The 17,191-nt window shown below is 42.9% G+C and overlaps 1 protein-coding gene across 1 annotated transcript; it reads right to left on the bottom strand.

Annotated features, from left to right (window-relative positions):
- Positions 1-7,625: 7,625 nt before the first annotated feature.
- On the bottom strand, positions 7,626-8,222 carry LOC145807230 (uncharacterized). The gene is made up of 2 exons (XM_082905178.1): positions 8,040-8,222; positions 7,626-7,988 (listed from the first exon to the last, which is right to left on the bottom strand). The coding sequence occupies exons 1-2, from the start codon at positions 8,220-8,222 to the stop codon at positions 7,626-7,628; spliced, it is 546 nt and encodes a 181-aa protein (XP_082761304.1).
- Positions 8,223-17,191: the final 8,969 nt, after the last annotated feature.

Below are 17,191 nucleotides of genomic sequence, written 5' to 3'. Positions count from 1 at the left end.
GTCATTGTCTCGTTGTGTTCTAGGAAGCCTAACTACAAAATCCATGGTAACACACTCTCATTTCCATTCGACTATCGATAAGGGTTGTAACAAACCCGCTGGTCTTTGGTGTTCGGCCTTAACTTGTTGACAAGTAAGGCACTTCGATATAAATAAAGCGACATCTCGCTTCATACCCCTCCACCAAAACTGATGACTAAGATCATGGTACATTTTAGTGCCTCCCGGGTGTACCGCAAGGCGTGAGCGATGGAACTCCTGAAGCACTTTCTCTCTACAAGATTCTGGTACAAACAAATGGTCTATGTAACATACACTCAGATCCGAGTGAACGTTCAAACCTTTCTCTTCTTTCCCATTGGAAATCTTAACACGGATTGATTCCACATCACGGTCTCCTCATTGTGCCTCTATGACCTTACTAATCAAGGTAGGTTAAGCATTCAAAGTAAACAAAGTAGCACTCTCTCTAGACTCACCCAAGTGCAAATCAAACTTGCTAATAACATCTAGCATACCCCATTCCTAAATGGCCACACTTGCCAAACTACTCACTGATTTTCAACTCAAAGCATCGGCTACCACATTGGCCTTCCCCAGATGATAGTGTAACTCAAAGTCATAATCCTCCATAAATTCCATCCACCTCCGTTGACGCAAATTCAAGTCTTTTTGAGAAAATAAATATTTTAAACTCTTATGATCGGAAAGACTTCAAATTTCTCACCATACAAATAATGCCTCCAAATTTTCAAGGCAAAAATGATCGTTGCTAATTCTAAATCATGGGTGGGGTAATTCTTCTCGTGAGTTTTCAATTGTCGTGATCCGTAGGCCACAACTTTACCCTCTTGCATCAAGACACAACCAAGTCCATCCCCGGAAGCATCACAATAGACGGTGTAATTCAAACCCCTTTCCGGAATTATCAAGACTGGTGCTATAGTCAATCTAGTCTTAAGTTCTTGGAAAGACTTTTCACAAGTCTCATTCCACACAAACTTGATATTCTTCCTAGTCAACCTTGTCAAAGGTGCTGCCAGTCTAGAGAAGTCCCTTACAAAGCATCGATAGTATCCTGCTAACCCCAAGAAACTTTGGATCTCAAAAACATTCTTGGGTTGTTCCCAATCCTGTACGGCATCTATCTTTGAGGAGTCTACAGTCACTCCTTCACTCGACACTACGTGTCCCAAAAACTTCACCTCGGTGAGCCAAAACTCGCACTTATCAAATTTGGCATACAAGCGGTGCTCCTTAAGCAATTCAAGCACTACCCGCAAGTGAGCCTCATGTTCCCCCTCGGAGGTTGAATAAATTAAGATGTCATCCACGAAAACGACTACAAAAAGGTCCAAGTATTCCTGAAAAATTCGGTTCATCAAATCCATAAAGGAAGCCGATGCATTAGTCAACCCAAAAGGCATTACTAGGAATTCATAGTGGCCATAACACGTACGAAAGGCCATTTTCTGGATGTCCTCCTCTCGGACTCTTAATTGATGATACCCCGACCTCAAATCTATCTTTGAGAAGCAACGAGACCCTCTAAGTTGGTCAAACAAATGATCTATTCTACATACAGGATACATGTTCGTAATGATAACTTGATTCAACTTGCGGTAATCAACGCACAACCGCAATGACCCATCTTTCTTCTTCTCAAAGAGAGTCGGCGCTCCCCAAGGTGATGTACTAGGGCGAATGAAGCCCTTGTCTAAAAGTTCTTGGAGTTGAATCTTCAACTCATACAATTCAGCTAGTGCAAATCTATATGATGCCATGGAAATTGGTGTCGTGCCAAGCACTAATTCAATGGAGAACTCTATCTCCCGGTGGGGTGGCAAACTAGTAAGATCCTCGGGAAAGACCTCCGAGTATTCACGATCTACCCTTGGTAATTCAACAGGGGCCCCGTCACTCTCACCGTTCAAGAGTGTTGCAAGAAGGCCACTAAGCTTGCTCCTACTACGAGGCTCAAAGACTGGCGACAAGACCCTATCAACTCGGTTCCCTAGAAAGTAAAAACAATCACCACCTGAGGTGTAAACTATAACTCTTTGACGGTAACAATCCATCACAACTCGGTACGAATATAACCAGTCCATGCCTAGAATGACATCAAAACTTGACATGTCTAGCAATACAAAAGCAAACGGAAGTCGACGCCCAACAACTTCTATCTCACAATCATGACACCCTCAGTCTAAATCAATCATACCCCCAACAGGCGACTCTACTTTGAGCGAAGACGCTAACTATGCCACCTCTAACCCAATGCAGAAACAAATGCAGTAGATATAAATGAATGAGATGCACTTGTGTCTATCAATACATTAGCCAAAGTATTGCACACATGTAGACACCCCATTTTTGACCGACCTTAAGACTTAAACATCACCAGTTGAGCGCTTGGTGATATTGCATATCGCGCTCGTTCAGAAGTCTCAGAGTCGCGGCCATGAGCCCTGCCTCCGGACTTCCGAACCCTCCCCTGTGCCTTGTCTCGGTTTGCGAACCAGACTCGATTTTCTCGGTTTCTTTTCCTGAGGGAAGGGAGAGGTCCTGTAGACCATCTCTCAATGTCCGTAGGCTACATTTTGTGGTCGTAGGCCATTTTGTCCATTTCGGAGTCCGATTTTTTATTTTTCGGGATCGTTGGCCATGTGCCCCGGTTCGGGACCGCTTAACCATCTCCATTTGCTCTGATTTTTGGCATACATCTTATTTAATCCCTTTTGAGGGACACTGGGGTCTGAGAAACCCACTTTGTGGCCGAATGCCACTTTCGGTGCTTAACAGCCCATTTTCGGGACCCCAAACTGCGTGTTTTGGCCCCCGAACATTCATTTTGCAACGGTTTTCGTTCATTTTTGGCAGGTACCTCTGTTTTATCACCGGGGAGGTCACTGAAGGGTGAGAGGCCAGTAATTGTTGCAGCAACCAGTTATACATCCTCCGACGCCCTCCGGCGCCCGTTTTTCACACTTCCGGGCTAATGTTGAACACCTTGGGGCCATCTTCTTGAACTTTCAACCACATATTTGTGATGTACACACATGGGAGGACCCTAAAAAATGGTGGTCGGCCATTAATGTTACTTGACCCTTTTGACCCCCTCCTTCCGGGCTAATGTTGAACCCCTTGGACCCACTTTCTTGGACTTTTAACCACAGGGTTGTGTTGTACACAGATAGGAGGACACCATCAGTTGGTGGCCGGCCACTAAATCTTCTTGACCCTTTTGACCCCTAGCCGGCCGGCTAGGGGGTGTGGCCGGCCGGCCACCTGGAGCAAAAGTAACTGGCCGGCCGAGTTCCTTGCACTGTGCACTTTACAGCTGTGGAGCTTTATCCCCCAGAAAATATCTTTATCCGGGGGATATTTTGTGGGGGAAAGTTGCTCTCCTTTTCCCCCACCTTTACACCCCCTTTTTGGCCCTTATAACCAGCTGGTGGCTTCACTTGTAGGGGTTAGAAAAATTGTTCTTCAAGCTTCCATACACAAATCCCTTTCTATACCTCTCATTTCCTTGAAAATTCCTAAGTCCCTAAGCACCATTTCTTCTACACCACCAAGCTCTACCACCACCACCTCATTTCCAGCAACAAGGAAGGCTTCTCAAAGGCTAAAGGAGCTTCAAATTGATCCAAGAAGCAACAAAAGCTTTGATCTTCAAGGGTGAGTAACACTTCTCCTCTTTGACCCTTTTTCTTGATCTATTTGTAAGCCCCACATGCTTTTTGTTTCAAGCTCCGGCCCTAACTTAAAGGGGCCCTCTTTTGAGCTCATCTTCACTTTTCATTAAGGGCTCAAGCCTGTTTGAGCCCTCCATGATGCACTTGCTTCATTGATCCTCTTATATGTCATAATCTTGCATGCTATTTTTGGCCCATGAGTAATCTGTTTTTGAGCATGTTGTAAACTGATATTAGGCTTATTTTGAGCCCCTCTTCAACATTGAAGAAGGGATCAACACCATTTGGGACTTCCATGTTGTACTTACCTTTATACTCCCCTTTTGGTCCCATTTTTGCATGCAATGGCAGCCTACCATGCTTTTGTTTTTGGCCATTTTACACTTCTGAAAAAGTGCTTATTTTGGTCCATTATTCATGTTTCATTTAGGTCCTTTCATGGTTTGGGGCCTCCATATTCCACTTCATGTTATATCTCTCTTTTATTCCCCATTCTTGCATGTTTAGTTAGCCTATCATTCTTTTGTTTTTGGCCATTTTACAGTTCTGGAAATAGTCCTATTTTGGCCCATTCTACATGTTTTATTAAGGGTCTTTTGCTGTTTGGTGAATATTTTGCATACCTCATGTTATAGCCACTTTTGAGCCTCATTTTGCATTGCATTTCTAGCATGTTTTTATACTGATTTTGAGGCTTCCATAAACTGTAAATGTGCATATTTTTGGTCCCTCTTCAGTGTTGTAGAAGGGAATTTTTCAGTTTGGATTTTGCTTATATCACTTGCTTCATTACCCCTCTCTTGGCCCCTATTCTTGCATGCCATTTTTTCCCTACTTATGCTTGCTCTTTGGCCATGTTTATAACTGTGAAAGTGCATTTTTTGGGACTGCCTAGCTTCTGTCTTTGCATTTCAGGTCCATATTGTGCATGTTTGGCATAGCTATAGGCCATTTCGGGTGCCTAAATTCGCATTTCGGGACTACTTCATGCATTTCGTGTCATTTCGCCTCATTTCGGGGCTGCTTTCCCCCACTTTTCAGTGCTGAAATCCCATTACCATGTTTGCATATCATTTCCCATGTCATTGCATCGCATTCTATCATTGCCTCGGTTTGCGTGCCCGTGTGCACGCATTTCGAGGCACTCCATTTTTATCCGCCGGCGTCCTATGTGAGTGTGGCTGAGGCTCACTCATGTTGGTATAAGCCCATATCACATTTTCATGTCATTCGCATTGTGTATGCCATCGCCTCGGTTTGCGTGCCCATGTGCACGCATTTCAAGGCACTTCATTTTTCATTCGCCGGCATCCTATGTGAGTGTGGCTAAGGCTCACTCATGTTACTATAAGTCCATGTTGCATTTTCCATGCCATTTTAGTCACTTGCATTGCATATACCATCGCCTCGGTTTGCGTGCCCGTGTGCACGCATTTCGAGGCATCTCATTTTCATAGCATTGTGCATACTAGGTTGTATCTTATATTGCATTCTGCCATTTTCTCAGTTTGCGTGCCCGTGTGCACGCATTTCGAGGCATCTCATTTTCATAGCATAGTGCATACTAGGTTGTATCTTAGATCACATTCTGCCATTTTCTCGGTTTGCGTGCCTGCGTGCACGCATTTCGAGGCATGTCATTCCGTAGCATTGTGTATGTTAGGATTATATCTTAGTTGCATTTCATGCATATCATGCATATTGCATCGTGTTCGGGATAGGAGTTAGCCCGGGCACGGGAAACGAGGTGCGTTTCGTACTTCGAGTGACGGAACGTGTCTCAATTCCCCAGTCACCGACACTCCGGATTATCCATGATGGAGTTAGGTTTTAGCTGTAGTTTCATGTGCATTCATCCTATATTGAGTTGTGCATTTCGACTCCTCGGCCATCATGCCTCGGTATGCGTGATTGGTGGCACGAGGATCGAGACATGCATACATTTGTGAAAATACATTGCTATGCCCCTTTCCTGCTCTCTGTTGCAGCAAAATCAGGAATCAGCAACTTTCCGGGACTTGGCACGCTTTTCAAGAATAACAGGTGTAAACAGAGGCTAATTGGGGCATTCCGGTGGATTTCTGCGCAAGACAACCCGGACATGCATCATCCATCAGAAGCAAGGCAGTCCCTGGCTTGCATGCCAGTTTATTTATTTTCTTAGTTAATTTGTTAATTAATTAGGAATTTGTACATATTCGGACTGTAATATTTGGACTGTACTATTCTTTCATTTGGGACTGTATTATTTATTCGGACCCTCTGCGCGAGGGCATAACTGTAATAAGTGTGCGTGTGTGTGTTGTATGTCTTCCAACCCCACGTCTTTCTCCCTTTTATTTACCTGCTTATGATGGTTAGATTAGGGCATATTTCAATTAGCATACAGTATGACAGCATGTTTGCATCATTCACCTGTTTTGCATGCACCGGGCTCGGTGCACCATACTAACTGCATTGTATTTTCAATTCCAAGTTGAATACATGTTAGCCGTAGCATTCCATATGCCATGTTTAGAATAGCCGAGCCTGCTATAGTTGCATTTTTGCATGTGTTGCATTAGGCATTTTTGTATACTTAGGATCATGCATGATTTCTAATGTAGTTTCTATTTTGGCTTGGAGTACTCGGTAAGCTTTATGCTTTAGCATCCTTGCATGCGTGTGAGTGACTGCCATGAATAGCATGCTTACCATGAGGCTAATTGCTTATGTGATATAACTGCCTGAATGCCTGTGGGTGAAGGTTGGGTTATTTGGATTGGAATAAATCATCAACTATTTGTTTTAAGCCCACTAGATAGTGGCAAAACCATCTTTTCTAAGCCCACCTGCGGGTGGCAAAATCTGCATTTTAAGCCTACTTGCGAGTAGCAAACCATCTTTCAAATAAACAAGCATGAAATGTTTTGTTCCAATTCGGGCGACCCAGTCTATACTTATATGCTGTGTGCATCATATAGTAACCTAGGCTAATAACCGGAATAAGAACACACAAAGTTTTCAAAAATAGATATCATGGTTAGTAGAGGCCGGTCTTTGATCGGGCGAGCGGGGGTGCTCACGAAGTGACCTTCCCCAATCGTACCCAAGTTCCCGAGCCGAGGCAACTTTGGTGATGACGGACACGTGGCCTTTGGCACCGAGTCAGGGTTTCCTAAATTTCCCATTAAAAAATATTTAGGTGGCGACTCTGTATCTGGCAAAGCAGTCCATGTTTGGCACTTCTTTCAAAATCTGTTTTCTCAAAACGATTTGCCGAATTTGGACTCTTTGGTTCAGACTTAGAACCTTGACAATTTGAGAGTCCTGAGCTGTAATGACCCCAAAATGAACGGAACGGGAGCTCACCCTCCCGGGGGCGTTCGGGGACGTCTACAACACAACAAAAATACCTCTCACAACTGAGGTTCCCGGTAACTGCTCTGGCGCGGTAACAGCATACACACGCCATTGTGGCCCCTGATGAACTTGCTCCTCCCTCGGAGCATAGGCCTGGTACACCGACAGAGCCAAAGCGGCTCCCTGGTTAGCTTGTGAGGTCTGTGCAGAATGAACCTGCTAGTGGCTGTGTGTCTGTCTCGACCCTGATGCGCCAGATGTGCCTCCCAATTGTGGGCAAGTCCTCTTCATGTGCCCTAGCTGACCACATTGAAAACAATTAAACCCCTGACTTTTATTCTGGGGCTGGCCTTGAGATCGGTTAGGTGGTGGTGGTGGTAACATCAACTGCCCTCCTCCCTTCTATGGGCATTCAAAGGCTTTGTGACCCAGTTGGCCATACTTGAAACAAGCGAAGCCACTCTGTGTACTCTTTCCCGAGCCAAAACTAGGCAAAGGAAAAGTAGATCTAGACTATTGTGGTTGGGACTGGGATGAGAAGTTGTCCCTGCTTCTCTTATTCTGCCTATAGTCCCCCTGTGGTTCTTAGCCCCTAGACCTTGAACCCCAATGTCTCTCCTCCTCTGCCTGCACTGTAGTCTCAACATGTGCCGCCGCCTCCACAAGACGGTTATAGTTCCGGATCATATTTCCAGCAATTTTGTACAAGATTTTGGTTCTAAACTTTTTCTCAAACTCAAGACAACAGCGCTCTTCCATTGCCACTAACTTCAGTGCAAACCGAGACAAACTAGAAAAAGCCGCCTCAAACTCAACCACGGACATGAAATTTTGTTTGAGGTCCAGAAACTCTTGCCTCAATCTCTCCCTAGCAGTGGGAGGTAAGTATTTATCTTGGAAAGCAATCACAAAAGCTTCCCATGTTGGCTCCACTGAACCCTTGGCGTACTTCCACCATTGACCCGCATCTCCTTTAAGATAGTAACTCGCTAGAGTCACCCTTAGTTCACTATCTTCAATGTGAAGCAGTTCGAATGTCTTCACAGTTTGTTCTAGCCACTCATCAGCTTTCTTGGGCTCGTGACCACCAAGGAACTCATCCAATTTAGCCCACAAAAACTCCCGAGTAAGGAAACCCGCAGCATTCTCTCGGGCTTGGTTCTTAGCCCTCAACAAATTCATAGCCCCTGCTATCTCTCAGGCTAGGGTCCCTATTGTGATGTGACCCACTGGTTTGGCCACATTAGCTTGGCATATCCCTTCCTCTTGTACCGAAACTCCATGAACCGGTACCTCATGCACACCTCGGCGAGCTCTACCACGCCTCCCACCTCTACCACCACGGACTTGACCCCTTCCTGACATCCTAACAAAGGACATAAGAGAAATAATTTAGCACATTAACTCATATGTGCTCGTAACTTGACTCGCACGTTCGACTACAACAATTTCATATATTTCTCTACCATATACACAATTCAATTTCACTCCACATAAGCACTTAATCATGTAAACACATACGGACTATTCTTTTACGATGAAATTCGTTCCACGAAAAATCAACATTTCTTAGTAGAACGAGTATTGATCAAGTACCCTTCTAATAAGACCTCAAGGAATTTAACAGGCACAAATAACATCCCAAAAGTTCAATCCCATACCCATATAATCCCGTAAGCATGTTATCACAAAATCACAAAATGCATAACATCTTCCTATCATGCAACATGAACCTAATGTGGTAAAACAATCACTTCCCAAGAGCTCCAAGTATTCGAACCCGGTAGCTCTGATACCAAGTTGTAACGCCCCAATTTCTAAGCCCAAATGTTGATACAACAATCATGGTTCTTTCAAGGAAAACTGAAATAAATTCCCATACTTGCATTACATGACATGAATAGTTCTCATGCGATAATACATTCAATTCAAAACAAAATAAAACAAAAAAATAGATACCCTCAAGTGTTTACAAGTTTCCAAGGCTTAAGCCTGGTTACACAAAACAGTTATTCAAACCCACACAAATACAACCCTTAGCTTACAAAATAGAGTCACGCAAAATGAGAGCATTGTACTCCCAACACACACACTTCCACGCCCTTAGTTGGGTGGAATCACCACATCTTTTCCTGCCCAAAAATCCCGTAGAGTGAGCATAAAGCCCAATAGGAAATTCTTAACAAAGTATATACATTTTATACAAGTCTCAAGAGATGAAATGCACATGCCATGCTATGCCCTTTTTGAAGATAAATCACATTTTCATCTTTTGAAAACCATCGTGCTCAATGATGTCATACAATTTCAATTGTTCAAAACTTAACAATTTGTTTCAAGGGCGGTAAATACGACTCTGGTAATCCCTAGGTCAGTGTCTGCAAGTAGACTATACTAATACTACCAAATTGTCATTTTTACCGATATTAACCGAAAGGCTCGACACCTATCCGCATGGGTTTTTGGTCTTTCACCTCGGACCCTTAGGCCAACTTATTCAATTTCATCTACACCACCTATGAAGACTTACCAACGTATTTATCCCAAAACCATTCTATGAAAACTTGTTTTCCCAACATTCATTTCTCAATGCAAGTTTTTAAATCGACTTTCAAAGTTTAATATAATCAAATAAATTGATATGTCAATGCAACAACAATCAATACAATGTAACAATTCTTCCACATAATACTACCATTGTGATCAAAATTCCCGTTTCTCATTTCAATGAAATTTCACAAGATAAATATAAATACTTTTATCCCAATTCATCATCCAAGGAATAGTACGATTCCCCCTTCTCAAGTATCCTCAACAATTAGTCATTTCTAGACTATAGTAATATTCTGGACAACAATTTTCAAAATGAACAACAATTCTCAAATTCCCTAAAATTCATCATTTATATAAATATAAATAAGAAATTTTCCAAACATCTATTTATTTTGACACACAAAATAAATATAACAATATCATTCATGGATTTTCAGTCTCTTAAAAAAAATCCCCAAATTCTAAGTTTTCTCACCAAAACTATATAACTCAAATCTTTTGAAAGAAAACTTTCCAAAATCATCTTTTCTTCATTCAACGAAGATCAAAACCCATAAGATCATTTTAAAAGAACAAGAGACAAATCCACTTTCAAAATTGCTCAAATTCTTGAATCAACAATCAATTTTCAAAAGCTATCAAAGGATGATTTCGAAAACCATCTAGATCTTGCAAAAATATATATATAACTCAAAGAAAATCCCTACCTCAAGTTTTGAAGAGAATCTGAAATAAAACCCCAAAATCTACGGTGTCGAAACTCGATCTCCACCTCTACTAAGAAAACAAAACATGTTTGCAAAAACATACATTGAAATTGAAAATACCTAACAAAACTAAAATGTCTCCCAAGTCAAGCCTCGGGATCAGACTCAAGCGGCTCAACGTCCAGTTGCTCGTATGGAATTGGCATGGCCAATGTAACTCCAGCGGCAACAAGGGCTTTGAGCCAACCGTGTTTGAATCCCCGATTCTCGAATTTGGGGACTTCCTCTACATAGTCTTCAAGGGCGGCGCTCTTCCCAACCTCGAACGCCACGGAAGCCTCGAAGTCAGCTTTTTCCTTAGCCTTCTTCAACTCTTCCAATTCAGCCTCCAGCTTAGCAAGCGCCTCCTTGGCTAACTTGAGCGATTCCTCGCTCGCGTTTGCCCTCTCCTCGGCGTCGAATCTAAGCTGGTCAGCAGTCCGAGCCCTCTCCCTTTTAGCTTCGGCTCGTGTACTTTCCATTGTAGCTCTCGCCACCTCGAACTCGGCCCTGCTCCTCTCACCTTCGACTTCCGACTTCAAACGGCCAATTCTTTCAATGGCATCATCCTGACAACGGCCTAGTTCGGCTATGCTTCGAACCGTCTGCAAAACAAGTTGGGATCATCACATACCAAGAAATACCGTATGCAAACCAAATAAGGAGTTAAGATCAAGTCACATACCAGAAGGGCCGACTGGGCAGCTAATGCTATTGCTACCAAATCTGGCTCGGCACGAAAGGTTGCCTTGTCGGCCAGCAAGGAGACCGAGGCAGCCAAGCTCAACGCCACAGCTAGATCTTTCAAAGCCGACGCTTCAGAGGAGATCGGCATGTTTTTTTATCTTTGGTTCAACAACAAAAAGAGCAACCACACCCGACTCCTCTAAGCGTGGCCATTGATCAATGGGGCCCTCCTCAGAGCCAGCCTCGCTCTCGGCGGTACATTTTTCTCCTCGATCTTCTGAAATCTGCCGTTCTTCTGTAATCGGACATTCGGCATCCTTCTCCATCTCGGCCGCATGAACTTGAGCCGTTTCTTCTACAATAATGGGTTCGGAAGATTCACTCGGGGCAGGTCCAGAATGGGTGGCCTCGGCTTTCCGTCGAGCGGCCATCCGTTCGGCATTTTTCTTTCACGCCAACTACGTAAGACTTTCCCTAGCCATACCCTCAGAATAAGCGTCGGGAAGGTCTCCCAAATTTGTAAAAATATCTTCGAAGGCGTCCCATCGGCCTGATGTGGACGGAGGGTCAGACGAGTTCAGTCTGGCTTCCTCAAAGGCCGAGTTAATAGCTTCATCAACTTCCGCTACCAACTGGTCCAGGTCCTCGGCAATTGGTTCGGCTACTTGTTCTTCTACGTGTTCAGAATCAGATGTTTCTAAACCAATCTGTCTCAAGTTTTTGAAGCTGGGGAAGATGAGGGCTGTAAGATGGTTGTCGCCTCGCGGGATCGGAACGTTGTCTGCCGCCGAGAATGTCGTGTAAGTCGGCTCGTACCGTAGGAGAATGTGGGCCACCCTCCCTTGTTTTTGAAGGTTTGGACGGCCGATGAACTGTAGCGCGGTTTTAATTTCTGCAAGCACAACATCATCGTCTGAAACTAACACTCTCTTCAAGTCACTGCCTGCATAAACAAAATGATTAGATGTGTATAGTGTTGAATATAGATATGGAAATAACAGAAACAAAAGTGATCTAATCGGCCACGTGGTTTGCCTTTTCGCCTTGGCACTAGGTCTAGGCGATCTTCACCTTCGCCGAATTCCCAATTGCCGCGGACAACGACCATCACGTCATCGACACGCTTGCCAGAGCTGGCAAGCATAGTCACTAAGTGATGATCAGTATCCTTGGCTCTAAGAAAGTAGCGTCCTAGCCGACCAGTAGATTTGGCTAGGACATAACAGTGTCGAATGGCGGGTATACCTAAATTAATTCTAAGATGCCGATTTAGTTCTACAATTCCCATTATGATGCGAAAGAAATTCACGTTGGGCTGGGAAAGGATTAGACCCCAGTATCGAAGAACGGCCCTCAAAAATGGGTGAAAGGGAAAGTGGACTCCGCCCTCAGTAATTGATAGGAGAGGAAAGACGATTGTGCTCTCATCATCCCTCTCCATATCAGTGGTGCGGTCTACTAAAAGTGACAGATGGACGTCATCGGGGATGGAAAAATGGCGTCGAAAGCTGGAGATTCGATCCGCTGAAAAGAGCTCCTTCAGATGTTTTGCCATTTTGGCCAACCCAAGGATTATGGAAAACTAAAAGCAAACAAGGAAGTGGTATCAAAAATGAAGGAGAAGAAAACTTACAGGAGACGAAGGAAAAAACAAGAAACAAGGAGTTGCAGAGGCCGCGAAGTGAAGGACACTAGAAGGCGAGCCAGATATCTTTGGGTATTCAAAACATACATTCGAAGAGACAATTTCAAATCACATTAAATGGAGGCAGTATACGAAGGGGCGGGAAATCGTTACAATGATCAAAAAGCATGTACGCGTTCTGACACGCATTGGGAAGAGGATTAATCGCTAAATTTTTGACTTCCCAGGCTAGAAGCCAAACACGCTGACTAATTGATGCTAGTGGGGTGTTTTGGGGGCAATTGTGAGAGCCGAATTTACTTGGATCAATAGAGACGAATGGGCCAGTCCGGTCCAGAACATAACCTCTATTCGGCATTGATCCTAATCAATTGAAGAGCCGAATACCAAAAATTCCCAATATCAAGATTTCTTTAAAAAGACAAATAACCAAGTTAAAACCATACTAAAATGTAGCTATCTTGATTTTGACCAGGTCAACTTCGGGGGTCAGCTCGCCGAAAGCAAAAATACAAAATGCATTCGCAATTGCTTACGGGAAAGTGTATTTCACGCTCGAACGACCTTGTTATAACAGTCCGTAAATTAAGGTTTCAGATCACTTTTTACAGCCCCCTCTCTCTCTAAAACTCTCCAAATTTCCAGATCTAGAGCTTCTCTCTCTAGAAGTCATCTTCTCTCTTTGATTTCTCCAAATCCATTGGTATTTAGGCCTAAGTTCTTCACCAAAGTTGGTTATCACCTCGAGGGCTTCATTTTGAAATTAAAATAAGGGCTTTCAAAGTGGGTTCTTGAATATGAATATGGGTTTGTAAATGTGGTTAAGTTGTGATAAAATGATACATTTTTATCCTTGGAGTTAATTTTTAAAGAAAGGGGATTTTGCCCTAAATTGTGAATATTTGATTTTTGTAAAGAGAAATTGAATTGATGTTGGTTTTATGAAATTGGAACGATGATGATGGTGGTGGAGTTGGACATGAATTATCACTCCTATCTTGAAATGTTGGAAAATATATCTTTATTGGAAATTATTTATCTATTTAGAGACATCTATTTTGGGCTATCAATGGAGGATAGTTATGATTGTTGTAGAAATTTCATGAGAATTAGGTGAATTGAAATTGATTTCTCGTCTATTTAACATTAAGCATCGTTATATGTTTAACATATTGAAAATGATTATTGCTTTGAGAAAAATGGGTGAATACCTTGGTGAATCTGCGTAGGGAGTGTAATTATGGTATTAAGTCGGCTTGTGTGTCCTTGGTGAAAGTCCAGAAACCTACGCGGATTGGTGCGGAGCCTTCCAATTAGTATCGGTAAAAGTGGCAATTGGTAATGCTTGTGGTCTACTTGTAGACACATCCTAGAGATTCCCAAAGTTGTATCCACTACCCTATTTTCTATTGTAAAGGAAATGATTTCATGAATTCTAATATAAACCTGGCATTACATGGTTTTTGAAAGGGGATATAAAATGTTTTGGCATGAGCATTACATATGCATTCACCTTATAACTCTATTAAGATTCATACATTGTGCTGGAGTTTCTCTACTGTGCTTTGGCTTACCGTATGTGGAAAACCATTTTCAGGTATTGACAACATGCCTCTGCCAAGGCCGTAGCTTGGGAGGACTTGGAGCCGAGAGCTTCTTGTTTTGTTTTTGTTGTATTTATTTTGTACAAACCTAAGGCTTTACTTGTATTGAGTTTCAAACTCACTTTTATTGTAACCAAGCATCGACTTGGAAAGTTATAGCCATTAAGGCATTCATTTATCTGTTTAGGCCTCATTTGGGAACAGACTTTTTTAGTAACTTTTTGGCAATTTGGCTAAAATGTGATGTAAAAAAAACTAATATGTTTGGGATGAATTTTTGGCTTTTTACGAAAAGATGTGCAAAAAGTAGAGAGAAAAGAGAATCTTTGACTTTTTGGTATGGGTTATTGACTTTTTGGTATGGGTTATTGACTTTTTGGTATGGGTTATTGGCTTTTTGATTTTTTTAGTAACTTTTTGGCTAAAAGGGACACTTGCCAAATGAGGCCTTAATCATGATTTTATATCTTTTGCTTATGACAAATGCTATAGATTCATGGTTGGGACTTATGAATGTATTACTACATGTGTAACATTTTTTTGTAAAATGGAATCATTTGAATGGACAGATATTATGTTCGGAAATGCATTGTTATTTAATAATTGTCTTAGGATAAATAATGGTTATTATTTCAGGGCATTACAACTTGGTATTAGAGCTACCGGGTTTGAATAATTTGGGATCGTTGGAAGTGGTTATTACCACAATGGATTCTCTTGCTAGATGAGATTTGGAATAAACTGGTATGCTATGTGATAATATGCTATGTGATAATATGCTTATGTGACTAAGTGGGTATGAAATTTAATTTCTAAGATATTGATTGGGTCTACGAGTTTATAGAAGTCCTGTTAGAAGAGAACTTGATCACTGCTATTTCTAACTAGAACTCTGGCAATGTTGCGAGGCGATCATTATCTAGAAAGGAAATCTCTATGCGTCTATATGACTATGTGCTTATGTGGAATGAATTAATTGTTGTCTACTACATTAAGACACCAGCGAGTTAGCTTCGGCACATTTGTAAATATGCTAATCTCTTGTGTTACCTTCATTAGGATGTCGGGACATGAACATGGACGTGGTGGTGGTAGGCATGGCAGGCCTAGATGGCAGGAGCTGTCGTTACCGAATAATATTCTGGCACAGGAGAAAGGGGTTAATCAGGCCAATGTGGCCAAACCAGTTGGTCAGCACCCTTGCGATGGCCGGAGCTTTACAGGAATCCATGGACATTCTCAGAGATGAGAATCAAGTCCAAGCCCATGTTGCTAAGAAATGGCCATCATTTCTGAATAAGGAGTTGTTCTGGTTGAATCCGGATGAGTTTTTAGGGGATCCAAATGAGCCACTGAAGGCGAATGAGTGGTTGGAACAGATAGTGAAGACGTTCGAGATGCTTGGCATCAAGGACGATGGGCTAAAAGTGACCTTGGCATCCTTCCAGCTAAATGGAGATACGAGTCAGTGGTGAAAGTATGTGCGTGGGCGCATTAGGGTGACTTAGGAGGCTTTTGTCAACACCTTAAAGGATAAGTTTTTGCCTCCCACTATTAGGGAGAAGTTGAGGAAGCAGTTTTTGAAGCTCAAGCAACTTAACACGCCGGTGGCCGAGTTTGAGACTACCTTTACCAGTTTATTGAGGTTTGCACTAGAGCTTGTAGCAACAAAGGAACACCATTGCCTGGAGTTTGAGAAGAGGTTGAGGACCAAACTCCTTTTCAAGGTGGCAGCATCCATGATTAGGGATTACGGTCGTCTTGTGGAGGTGGTGGCTCACCTAAAGACCGTGATTTAGACTAAGAAGAAGAGGATGAGGGGCTTTAGGCAGAGGAGTCAGGAGGTTTATGGGGAGACTCGGGACAGCAAGAAGCAGAGGGGTTCTAACCTACAACAGTCCTAGGGAGCACGATCTATATCCACTTTTCCTGTACCAAGTTCTGGGTCAAGGAGAGGTGGTCGGGGTGGGATCACTTACTTTAAGGATGGTCAGCTAGGCCACAACTCTATAGTTTGCTCGCAGAGAGGAGGAGGGCAACAGTCTACGTCGTCTTCAACTCATTCTTGAAGCTAGAGTCAGGGGAGAGGACAATCGCCTACCTGTTATTAGTGTGGGCAGTTGGGGCACTTGAGGAGGTTTTACCCTCAAGCAGGTATGAAGTAGACACAAAGCTATCAGCCTACACTGTTAATTCAAGCCTCTTAGGCCAATCAGGGAGCCTCTTCGACTCAGTTAGTGTATCAGACTCATGCTCCGAGGGGTGAGCAGGTGGAACAGAGACCTGTAGGGTGTGTGTGTGTTGTTACCACGCCAGATTTGTTGCCAGCACCTTCAGTAGTGAGAGGTAAGTTCTTGTTGTGTAATTCTATTACCAATGTGTTGATTGATATTGGTTTATCACATTCTTTAATTTTGTCTACATTCGCATTACCATTAGGGTTAGAAGTGGCTCAATTAGCATCTCCACTCAGGGTAAAGTCACTTGTTAATGGTGAGGTTGTATTGGACCAGGGGTGTCAGGGTTGTGAGATAGAGGTTGTTGGTCGCCAACTTTCTTTTGCTTTTGTGTTGATTGATATGTCGAGTTTTGATGTCATTTTGGGCATGGATTGGTTGTCATCCTATTGGATCATTATAGACTGTTACCGTCAGAGAGTTACGGTGTGCACCTCGAGTGGTAATTGTTTTTATTTCCTGGGGGACCGAGTTGATATAACCTTGTTGCTAGTGTGTGATCCACGTGGTCAGGGTGAGCTTAGTCTCCTTCTAGCTACATTCTTGGGTGTTGAGAGTGATGTGGTCCAAGTAGAATTGACAAGGGTAGTTTGTGAATACCCGGACATCTTTCTCGAGGATCTTACTAGTTTACCACCCCACCGTGGAATTGAGTTCTCTATTGATTTTGTGTCTAGCA

This window comes from Camellia sinensis, chromosome 14, assembly GCF_055761805.1.
Source record: "Camellia sinensis isolate YWXY chromosome 14, ASM5576180v1, whole genome shotgun sequence".
Taxonomy (NCBI): domain Eukaryota; kingdom Viridiplantae; phylum Streptophyta; class Magnoliopsida; order Ericales; family Theaceae; genus Camellia; species Camellia sinensis.
This window is presented reverse-complemented; position numbering and strand designations above follow the sequence as displayed.